Raw genomic sequence first — 12,687 nt, forward strand, 5'->3', positions numbered from 1 at the left:
GATGGACAGACAGACAGAAGGATGAAAATGAAACCTATAGTCCCCTCCGGTGTAGATAGGTAGGGGACTAATAAATAAATAATACTAATTTGTTAGAAGGTGGGAGGGGATGGAACCTGACAGATATTTTACTAAGAAGTAGGAACTGGTGTTTAGCATCCCTTATATCAAACTGAGGGACGGGACATAGCCCTGTGGTAAAGTGCTCGCTTTATGCGCGGGCAGTCTGGGATCGATCCCCATCAGTAGGCCAATTGGGCTTTTCTTGTTCCAGCCAGTGCACCATGACTGGTACATCAAAGGTCATGGTATATACTATACTGTTTGTGAGATGGTGCATATAAAAGACCTCTTGCTGCTAGTAGAAAAGAATAGCTTATGAAGTGGTGACAGCATGTTTCCTCCTTCAATATATGTGTGGTCCTTAACCATATGTCCGATGCCATATAACTGTAAATAAAATGTGTTGAGTGCATTGTTAAATAAAACATTTCCTTCCTTATATCAAACTGATGGGGTGCAGGGTCACACTCGCGCCTATAAAAAGACATAAGTCATGTGATCAATGCTGCAACGTAGGCATGTGATCATTATCACAAGTGGGAAATCAGTTTTTGCCAGGAAAGGCAAGTGATTATTCATGTTCCCCTCCACACTCACCCAGTAAGTTTTAAAAGGTGAGCGGTATATTGATCACATTACACATTCTATTTAAAGGGACATTCCTGAGTTTGCTGCATTGTAAGATGTTTCCAACGAATAAAATATTTCTACGACTAAACTTACATATTAAATATATTTTCTTGCTTAGCATATCAGTGTCTGTATATTCAATGTGTTTCTGGTCGTCTTAATATTTGTAAGAGGCCCAAACTGAATTTTGTCTTTAAATAATTTCGTACATATGAAACAAATTATTTTAGGAAATAAAATGAAATTTAACCTAGTACAAATATTAGAACAATCAATTTAATATATAGCCACTAATATTTTATGCAGAAAAATATATTTAATATATAGTTACAATCATTAAAAAGTTTCAGTTAGTCCATAACATCTTAAAAATTGTAGAAAACTTGGGAATGTCCCTTTAAAACTTTCTGTAATTGCTATAGCCTGTAGAGATCTGTATAAAACACCATTTCAGAAGAGTGATCTACAGCTCGCATTTACGCAACGTGACAACTGGAAATAATTTGCTTGACTGGGAATCAGTCATCTGGTATGACTGGAAACGTTCTAACACTAGAACTGATCATTTGGATGCTGTGTACATCAAGGTGCGCATGTGTGATCTTTATGGTGAGAAGTGGTTGCACAGATTATATGCATTTGTTAAATGACAGAGAAAAACATTCATTAAAAATTCAACACAGTGAAGTGGAATTTGAGTTTACAACTGCACAGAGATGCAACTCCCCAACGAGTCATTTCCATTAAAACGTGAAGATTTTATGTGCAGTATCATGTTTTATTTAACAACACACTCAACACATTTTATTTTCAGTTATGTGGCGTCGGACATATGGTGAAGGACCACACAGATACTGAGGGAGGAAAGACGCTGTCGCCACTTCATGGGCTAATCGATTAGCAGCAAGGGATCTTTTATATGCACCATCCCATACAGGACAGCATATACCACGGCCTTTGATGTACCAGTCGTGGTGCAATGGTTGGAGTGAGAAATAGCCCAATGATCTCACTGATGGAGATCAATCTCAAACCGACCGCGTATCAAGTGGCAAATGCTGACAATTCTAAATATGTGAGTAAAGATTTGTTGAAAAAGGCAAACAGACACAGTGTGTTGAATTTGAACAATGAATTAATTAGTAAGTGCAGGGTTTTATTTCAAAAACTTGACTTTACATCCATGGCTTTGAAATTGGTAATTTTAGCGTTGTTTTACCAAAAATTGGGAATTTTCAGTTTCATTTCAAAATACATCTTATTAAGCCAAGTTACAATTAAAAAAGTAATGCTATATATATATATGTACATGAATTTGTATTTATTCAAATAAATATATCTATTGTGCATTACAACACGTTATTGGGGAGAGAAGGTTTGTCAAGTGAATGAGATTTACATTCAGATTGGAATTGTTTTACTCAAATAAAACATTTCCTTCCAAAATTGGGAACACATAGCCTCTGTAGAATAGTGGGGAATGGTGCCCATTATCGGAGTCTAGAAACATCGGTGATAAAACCCTGATGTGTGATCTATAAAACTGTAAAAGTATTGTAAGTGATCAGTATTGCATTAATACCAGTGGGAACAGAATATACTGGCTCATCAAAATAAACTTGGACTTACGCTTGACATATGTTGAGGTTTATCTTCATGACCTAAGAACATATAAGAACAAAAAAGACTGAGAACCCCTGATTTAGAAAGTTTCGTAATAACTGAGAGAAAAAAACTATGAACTCCTGATTTAAAGTGTTTCATTATAACTGAAAAAAATTAAACATTTTTAAGGAAGATTGTCACAAATTAGTTGACCAGCATAGTAATTTGTTATTTAAAAGGATATGGGGAAAAGGCAGGTAATACCAATAAATGTTTTTAATAAAACTTGTATTTTTTAAATTATATTGAGGGTTTTTGTGCGGTTAAAACATACCGTTTATTTTGATTTGTTCCAGCCTTAGTTGTATAGTGGTTAAGCCACCAGACTTAAGGCTGGTGGATACTAGGTTCACATCCCGGTACCGGCTCCCGCCCAGTATGAGTCTTAACGACCCAGTGCCACACCAACGTCTCTCTTGCTAACCACAAGCACCTAACCACCAACCCACTGTCCTGGACAGACAGCTGAAGTGTGTACCCAGGACAGCGTGCTTGAACCTTAATTGGACATAGATATGGAACATAGTTCGACACCCAATAGTAAATGTATTTTACGTGCTGGGTGTCGTTAAACATCTATTCTATTCTATTCTATTCTATTCTATTCTATTCTATTCTATTCTATTCTATTTTATTCTATTCTATTCTATATGTGGAAATAAGTGAAAATGAAAATGATTTGAATAGGTAATTAATATTCCAACTCATGTTGTTGTCATAACAATCATATTTAAAAAAAGAATGAAATAATCTCAACACTCTGTGATGGGTATGTATTATTAGCTCTTTATGTTAGTTGTCTCTGAAAATATTGGCTAAACATAAATTTTGACAAGCTAGGTTGCTAGAGTTGTCTCCCTTGGAAGTCAATGTTTTTTTGTATCTTGAAACAATCAAAAAGAAAACTAGTTAGCAGTTTATAATACTAAACAGAGTCTAAACATCTAAACAAAAACCAGCAAAATAACCTGCCTTGCCAAAATAGCTGAATTAGTAATTAATTTACTTTATTATCCACATAGTTCAAGATATTCATGAAAATATAACCAGTATAACACACGCGTGTCATAACGATTTCACGTGCACAACGAGTGACGTAATTTTGTGAAGCGATGTAATAACTTAATGTGGCTTCCCCAGTCTTAGATCTGCGTAAACATTTTACAGAAATGACGTCATTTCGTTATCTCTTTTTAGTTTCGTTTGAAACGTTTTGACATGGTCCTAGCTTGTTATTCATAAAAATAATATTTTGGATAATGTGGATAACAAAGAAATTATTACACTCGCATGTGAATCTTACTCTCGCTCGGGTAATACAATAATTCTGACACTTGTTTGGTAAAATCAGTACGACACACAAGCTTGTATAATAATCTCTATATATCACATAGAGCCTAATGTTTAATGTTTATGTTATAACAGTCCATGAAAAAATCTGTGGTTACTACAGATGGGTCAATTCATGTACGAATCTCCTTTTCATCCCGTCATGAACACTGTTCATTGAGGAATGATTTTAAAATGTCTCAAGACTATAAAAACCAAAAGCTGTATAAAAAAAAGTTAACATGTGAACCACTACACTACAATCTACCGCACAATCATGTATCACAATTAGGAACTACCACAGACCACAATGAATGAACTCTTCCCCGAAGTAAACTGTGTAGAGAGACCCAAGTGCAAGAAAGAGCTGGTCACGTGCACATTCAGAACAAGCTGTTGTAGCGCACGCCTATCATGGGTGCATGTGTGGACCTCGGCCAGCTCCTCCGTCCAGGACAGGAAAAGGGTTTTGGGGTGGGTGAGAGTGGAGACCACCCACACTGGCAAGTGCAAGGGAGCACCAGCAGCCCAACGGGGATTGGTAGCGGGCAGTGGCAATTTTGAGAAAGAGCTGGTCAGGTCAGGTAAGAGAATTTAACGTGCACATTCAGAGCAAGCTGTTGTAGTGCATGCCTGTCGTGGGTGCAGGTGTCGGCCTCTGCCAGCTCCTCCGTCCAGGACAGCGATAAAGAGCTGATTTCACTCAAATTAAATATTGATACATGAATCCCTGATTAGCTGACTTGATGTCACACATTCACTTACTTTTCAACGAGAAGTTCGCCTTCTTCTACTTGTTCTATCATCTTCTCTGCTCTCATCCTCTCATCCTGAAAACAAGACAATCTCGTCAAACAAACACTAAGAAAATAAATATTTCTATCATAATGGCAGTTAGCTAAAAAAATTAAGGAAAAGAAAGGGTTATTATTTGTTTTACAATGTTCTGGCCACTGGCATACTCAGGATTTTAGATTGACGGGGCCAACCCACTATTGAAGGGGCGGGGGGGGGGGGGGGGCCAACCCACATTAAATATGTACATGTATGTATATATGATTTTATCAAATTTAATACAGTGAAAAAAGAAAAAAGGTTAGACTGGGCAGAGCATGGCCACATGCCCTCCCCCCTTGCTCTGGCTATGCCACTGGTTCTGGTATATTTTAAATTTCAGTAGAATCCACGCTATTTACAAACCTGTGATGGGGATCTATCACTCACTCCCCATGACTTCCCTGAGACTAATTCCAAGGGAAGAAATTTGTAGCTTCTCTTAGCATTTGAATTTATATCTATAGTCCTTCCCATCCTCCTTGAACATGGGGTTTTAGTAAATAATTTCAGTTTAATCTGCTGTAAGAATAAAAGTAAAAGTGATTTGGAAATAACAAAAAATATATATATAATTGTGTGCAATTTAGAAAACAATCAGCTTAGAAATAAATAAGATGTAGTACACACCACAGTGGAAAAAAAATGACGTTCACTGCTGTGAAAGACTATACTCGATATCGTAATACAGTGAAATCCCTCAAAACCAGACATTTTACAGAGCCCCTTTTTAAAAACAAGTACAGAACGTAGCCTCTCTAAACCAGACACCTCTTAAAACAAGACATCTTTTTGGACTGAAGGATGTCCCATTTTGAAGGTTTTCACTGTATATCTTAAATGGTTCCCCATAATCTAAGTTAGGTGAGTAATTAATCACTCCCCTCAAAGTTTTCACGGTGAGGTCTGAAACTATGGCTATTTTGGAGTCTAACAAGGCACTAGTTGGTTAGTAATTGCAATACTCTACTAATGAGTCTTCAGGGTATTATTATTTTAATTTGATTTCCGTGCTGATATCCAATTATGGATTAGGACACAGTCTACTCAGTAATTACATTAATGCTTTGGGGATGTGTTACAAAACGTTGTGGATGGAGGTTTTGTTAAGAGACTTTATAGAACATTTTCAAAACTATGAGTATGTTATTTTTATATCTAAATTAAATATAGGCAGTAAGTTTTTTGTTTTTTTCTTCTTTTTTTTTTGTGGGTTTTTTTTTTGTGTTTTTTTAAATTATGGATGAGTTTGTATCAAGTATCTATACAAACCAAAGAAATAAATAAAAGATACAAACAGAAAACCAATAATATTTGTCAAATTTTGTCAAAGTCTTAGTGAAATTTTGGGGAGTACGTTTTCAAGAGCAGGGGCAGGATGTAACCCAGTGGTAAAAGTGTCCTCTTGATCCGCGGTGGTCTGGGATCGATTTCCATTGGTGGGCCCATTGGGCTATTTTTCGTTCCAGCCAATGGACCATGACTGGTATATCAAAGGCTGTGGTATGTGCTATCCTGTCTGTGGGATGGTGCATATAAAAGATCCCTTGCCAGTGTTTCTGCCAGAAAGAAATTTTTGGGTATGGCACTATGAAACTGAATGTAACCACAGTCAATAGGGGGTATGGAAGGCCTCCCCCATAATGAAAATGGGTTAAGTTTAGTGTTAGGGTTAAGAAAATCATACAGTAATGATAAGAGTAATTAATTTTGTGAAAGTCAACTGTAAAAAAAATTCAATTTGGGTATGGCGCCATACCTGTTTTACCCTGCTTGCTACAAATGTTTGACATCCAATAACCGATGATTAATAAATCAATGTGCTCTAGTGGTGTCGTTAAACAAAAATAAACTTCTTTTTCAAGAGCATTGAATTATTATAAAAGGAAGGAATAAATTGTCTTAGTGTCATAAAATATATAACTGAAACTGAAATAGCAGGTTTCTTTTAATAACACTATAGAACAAAGGTTAAAGGTTAAAGGAACATTCCTGAGTTTGCTGCCATTTTTAAGATGTTATCGACTAACAGAGACTTTATAACTATCGTAATTACATATCAAATATATTTTCCTGCATAACATATTAGTGGCTGTATATTAAACATGTTTCTGATCGTTCTACTATTTGTACTAGGTTAGATTTCATTTTATTTCCTGAAATATGTTTTTTCGTATGTACGAAATTATTTGAAGACAAAATCCAGTTTGAGCTTCTTACAAATATTAAGACGACTAGAAATGCATTGAATATACAGACACTGATATTCTAAACAAGGAAATATATTTAATATGTAAATATAATAGTACAAATATTTTATTAGTGGGAAACATCTTACAATGGAGCAAACTCGGGAATGTACCTTTAAAGTTAAAGGTCTGGTGAGCTCCTCGGTCCATTGCATAGCAGGAAGTGGCCAGACTAAGTCCACAGCTAAATCTGATGGGAAATGGCTGGTGTGCGACACTGATAGCCACATGAGAAAAGCACCTGTTGTGGTTGGAGAAAGAAAGAAGGAAAGAAATGTTTTATTTAACGACGCACTCAACACATTTTATTTACGGTTATATGGCGTCAGACATATGGTTAAGGACCACACAGATTTTGAGAGGAAACCCGCTGTCGCCACTACATGGGCTACTCTTCCGATTAGCAGCAAGGGATCTTTTATTTGCACTTTCCACAGGCAAGATAGCACAAACCATGGCCTTTGTTGAACCAGTTATGGATCACTGGTCGGTGCAAGTGGTTTACACCTACCCACTGAGCCTTGCAGGGCACTCACTCCGGGTTTGGAGTCGGTATCTGGATTACAAATCCCATGCCTCGACTGGGATCCGAACCCAGTACCTACCAGCCTGTAGACCGATGGCCTACCACGACGCCACCGAGGCCGGTGTTGTGGTTGGAGAGACAAGGACTGGGATGTGGAGGTGGACAGCGGAAGAAGTTTAAAGATAGGACGAGTTGCTAGATCGGAAAGAAATGAGATGGAATTCAAAGGAGAGAAACGAAAGGGGGCAGTGGGATGAAAAAAAAGTTAAAAGTTTGTTTTGTTTAACAACACCACTAGAGCTATATGTAATCATCGGTTATTGTGTGTCAAACATTTTTGACATGTAGTATTAGAGGAAACCTGCTACATTTTTCCTCCATTACCAACAAGGGATCTTTTATTTACATTTTTCCACCAACAGTACAGCACATACCATGGCCTTTGATATACCAGCCATAGTGCACTGGTTGGGATGGGAAAACCCCCAATCAGAGATGATTCCACCAAGGTGGTTCAATCCTATGACGCAAGCAGCTCAGGCAAGCTATCTAGAGCTTGTGCAGCAATAATGAGGTTAGAAACCTAACAGTGGTAGTTTAAAATGTGCTGAGATATGTCAATATAAACAAACATTCCTTTCCTTTCTAATATTTATAGTCTGTTTATTTTTTAAGCACACGAATAAAGGTTGTTACACTCAAGTACAAGCATGGTTGTGACTGAGTCAATTATCATGTAACTTTGCCAACAGCCATATAACGAAAATAAACTGGCATATAACCAACACAGACACAGTTCCAAGTACAAAAAAAATATAAACCTCGACCAAGTAAAAGAATGGCACATTTTTAAAAATCTGTAAGCAAAAATGTTATTTCTTGGAAATCTCCCAATACATAAGGTATATCGTGTTAGATGTGAGTGTTATTTATCCAGGAAATACAGTGAAGTACACGTATAATGAACATGCTTAGGTTTTATCTCCCTGTACATGAATAACCAACTTGTGCAAATGTGTACAACGCACTACTGCTATAATGAACTAACTAACATGGTCCCTTCTGGTTCATTATAAGAGTTCTTTACTGTACATGTGTATCTGCTATTGGTTCAGCTATCTTCACATTCAATTACACAGAGAAAAAACCTGCCACAAATTTGCATTAATGACACCACTAGAGCACACTGGTTTATTAATCATCGGCTACTGGATGTCAAACATATGGTGTCTTAGAAAGGAAACTTGAGTAGATTTTTCCATTAGCAGCAAAGAATCTTTTATAGGCATTTCCCTCATAGACAGGACAGCACATACCAGTTTTGAGGCACTGGTTGGGAAGGAGGGACAGAGCTAGATCTTGCCTTTACACCAGGAAACTTGAGGTGCTTAGGTCATAGGATTGAACCCCCATGGTGAACCCATTCTCTCATTGGGTTTTTCCCATCCCAACCTGGGCCTCACAGCTATTTTATGAAAAGACTATTGTATGTGCTATCCTGTCTGTGGGAAAGTACATATAAAACATCCCTTGCTGCCAACAGAAAAATGCAGTGGTTTTCCTCTTAAGACTAAGGGCCGAATTTACGAAGCCTGTGAATTTCTTAAATACAGGTGTTTAAAGGCATACTGTCACAGATTTAAGAACTTTATTTCTCTAAAAATAGACAATAACTAAAAATTACATTAACTGATGGAAACCAAATCTAGCTACTGCATCACCGTAACTGAACCATGATGGTGTGAAATCCATGTCAACCCTCTCAGCAATTTTAGTTTTTGAATTATGGACCATTGCCATAATTCAATTATTTTTACAAAATGTCATTAATATGGTGGTTATGAAGATGGCTGAATAAAGTACATTTAGGGACAAATCAAATTATTTTTGTTGAGGTAATACTTTGTTAGACCATTAAATAGGTCAGTGGTCTGTGACAATATGCCTTTAAGCATTGTACATGTATGTAGTTACACACGTGTAAGACACAAACAGGTGTTTAAGCATTGTAAATGTGTGTAGTTACACACGTGTAAGACACAAACAGGTGTTTAAGCATTGTAAATGTGTGTAGTTACACACGTGTAAGACACAAACAGGTGTTTAAGCATTGTAAATGTGTGTAGTTACACACGTGTAAGACACAAACAGGTGTTTAAGCATTGTAAATGTATGTAGTTACACACGTGTAAGACACAAACAGGTGTTTAAGCACTGTAAATGTATGTAGTTACACACGTGTAAGACACAAACAGGTGTTTAAGCACTGTAAATGTATGTAGTTACACACGTGTAAGACACAAACAGGTGTTTAAGCACTGTAAATGTATGTAGTTACACACGTGTAAGACACAAACAGGTGTTTAAGCACTGTAAATGTATGTAGTTACACACGTGTAAGACACAAACAGGTGTTTAAGCACTGTAAATGTATGTAGTTACACACGTGTAAGACACAAACAGGTGTTTAAGCACTGTAAATGTATGTAGTTACACACGTGTAAGACACAAACAGGTGTTTAAGCACTGTAAATGTATGTAGTTACACACGTGTAAGACACAAACAGGTGTTTAAGCATTGTAAATGTATGTAGTTACACACGTGTAAGACAGGCTTTGTAAATTGGGCCATCTATATTTTTTAAAATAAATAAAATTGCTTCTCTTTTTTTTTTCTGAATGTTTTAACATAAAACAAAATTCAGAAAACCATGATTCCAGAAAAATAGGGTTTTTTGTTTAACGACACCACTAGAGCACATTGATTTATTAATCATTGGCTATTGGATGTCAAACATTTGGTATTTTTGACATAGTCTTAGTGAAGAAACTTGCAAAATTTTTTCATTAATAGCAAGGGATCTTTATATGTACCATCCCACAGACAGGATAGCACATACACGGCCTTTGATATACCAGTCGTGGTGCACTGGCTGGAACAAGAAACAGCCCAATGGGCCCACCGACTGGGATCGATCCCAAGATTCTGGATATATATAGCCATTTCTTGGTTGTGAGGGTAATGGAAACAATTTTGCCTTCCACATCAACTCCTTATCCCAATGACATGAACACAGGTGCACAACTACATGTATCACTATAAACTATAATTCACCAATAACCAACCTCTTCAAACTTGTCAAAGAGAAGGTCTCGGTACTGCAGACGACCCCGGTAACCACGGTAACTTCTCTGTATACACAGTGCCGCCGCCTCTTCTTCAGTCACGTGAGATTCCTGAAACATAATTAATATTATTACCCACCTGGGTGTGTCATACAAATTTCCCACGCACCTGGTGGTGGTGCATATTATACTAGGCACAGACTACCAACTCCAGCAGAACATTGGCCAACTCGACGGCTGCGTTGTAATTCCCCCAACTCCCGACTTATGACGTGAATCGAGTTGTAACAGTGCTCAGACTAGCAACTGGACAGTCGTGAAAGTCGTGACAGCAGAAAGTTGCTTAACGTTCTGCAAGCAGTTGGTATTCTTTACCCAGCATTACCGGCCTCGGTGGCATCATGGTTAGGCAATCGGTCTACAGGTTGGTAGCTACTGGGTTCGGATCCCAGTCGAGGCATGGGATTTTTAATCCAGATACCGACTCCAAACCCTGAGTGAGTGCTCCGCAAGGCTCAATGGGTAGGTGTAAACCACTTGCACTGACCAGTGATCCATAACTGGTTCAACAAAGGCCATGGTTTGTGCTATCCTGCCTGTGGGAAGTGCAAATAAAAGATCCCTTGCTGCCTGTCATAAAAGAGTAGCCTATGTGGCGACAGCGGGTTTCCTCTAAAACAAAAGTGTCAGAATGACCATATGTTTGATGTCCAATAGCTGATGATAAGATAAAAAATCAATGTGCTCTAGTGGCGTCATTAAATAAAACAAAGTTTACTTTGTTTAGTTGCTAAATGACATCATTTCAGTACGTCATCTTCCCTGATCTAGGCTGTGTGTATTCACATGTCTCGGTGAGTAATGTTGGGAGCAATTGTCAGATTTTACATGATAATAAATTTGGTAATAAATAAACTTCTCATACGTTGTTTTCGCTTCATGTTTATTGCATAGCAGTCGAGTGGTATTTTCTTGTACAAAAATACACTCATGCAATAAATATGAAGTGAAAACAACATACATGTGAAGTTCTGTATTTATTACATACCTTTAAACATACCTTTAAGCAGTTAAACAAAAATCTCAACACACTTGTAAACATATAATAAACTTCCTATTTGTTATTTGAGAAAACAAAACTCATTCTACCTTCAAATAACACACACAAACATACATGTATGTTGAATATCTATAATACTGTAACATACAATTTTAAATCCACAATATTACAAGATAAACAAGCGTTCTGAGAGTACTGAGCACTTTAAAACAATACATATACTGGGCCTAACACATTTTCATATCTCCTAAGTTCTGTCAAAAATGGGTAAAATTCCCATGAAAGTCAAACTTTATCTACAAATCTACATGCTATAACTATACACAAAATGGCAGTTCAATATCTTAAGGCAATGCAGAAAAAAGTCTGGAAAACTATATGTGGGACAGACAGACTAAACCTAGACAGAAGGACAGACGGACAGATGGACAGACAGATGAAACTTGGACAGAAGGACAGACAGACATGAAACCTAGACAGAAGACAGACAGACGAAAGCTAGATAGAAGGACAGACAGAGATGAAACCTATAGTTCCCTCCGGTTGGGCCAACAGGTGACTAACAATAAAACAACACTAATGAGTCATGTGTAATTAATTACTAACAAGAGAGTAACAGACATTGTTCATTCACTATGCTGCAACACAACCCACTAACAAAACATTTTGCACCGACTGCATGCTAATCTCCAAGTACATGTAACTAACCAGAAACATCATGGCAGTAAACATTTATGAAACTAATGAGTCATTATTTGAGAAAAATAGAAAATATTGGAACCTTATTTACATGTACAACATGTAACAACAAGACAGTAACATACATACTCTATATACAGTTGTCTAACAAAACATTCTGCCTGGACTAAATTACCAAAACACCAACATGGCTGTAAACATTTAAGAAAGTAATGGTTTATTATTTAAGAAAACAAAGAACTGGATTTACTTAACAACACCACAGCTTGCAGGCCTGTAGGAACAAGTGGGGCCAGGGAAAATGAGGGAAGCATTAGCCCTTCCACTTCATGTCAAAAATGTATGTTTTTTTCCTACTCTACATAAATAAAGATAAAAATATTGCTTGAGCACCCACCCCCTCCCCAACCAATAGAAACTGTGCTTCTCACTTCAAATATCGTTCTTACAGACCTGGCTTGTAACACATACATAAAACACAATTCCCTCCTGACTAAATTACAATG

The 12,687-nt window shown here is 37.1% G+C and overlaps 1 protein-coding gene across 1 annotated transcript in view; it reads right to left on the bottom strand.

The window, feature by feature from the left end:
* The window catches only part of LOC121370401 (IQCJ-SCHIP1 readthrough transcript protein-like), a 218,990-nt gene that overhangs the window by 179,707 nt on the left and 26,596 nt on the right, over window positions 1–12,687 (bottom strand). Inside the window, exons 4-5 of the mRNA XM_041495597.1 lie at window positions 10,423–10,533; window positions 4,453–4,517 (exon numbers count right to left, since the gene is read on the bottom strand). Coding sequence (XP_041351531.1) covers window positions 4,453–4,517; window positions 10,423–10,533 — 176 coding nt within the window. The remainder of the gene's footprint in view (window positions 1–4,452; window positions 4,518–10,422; window positions 10,534–12,687) is intronic.

Source organism: Gigantopelta aegis, chromosome 1, assembly GCF_016097555.1.
Source record: "Gigantopelta aegis isolate Gae_Host chromosome 1, Gae_host_genome, whole genome shotgun sequence".
Lineage (NCBI taxonomy): Eukaryota > Metazoa > Mollusca > Gastropoda > Neomphalida > Peltospiridae > Gigantopelta > Gigantopelta aegis.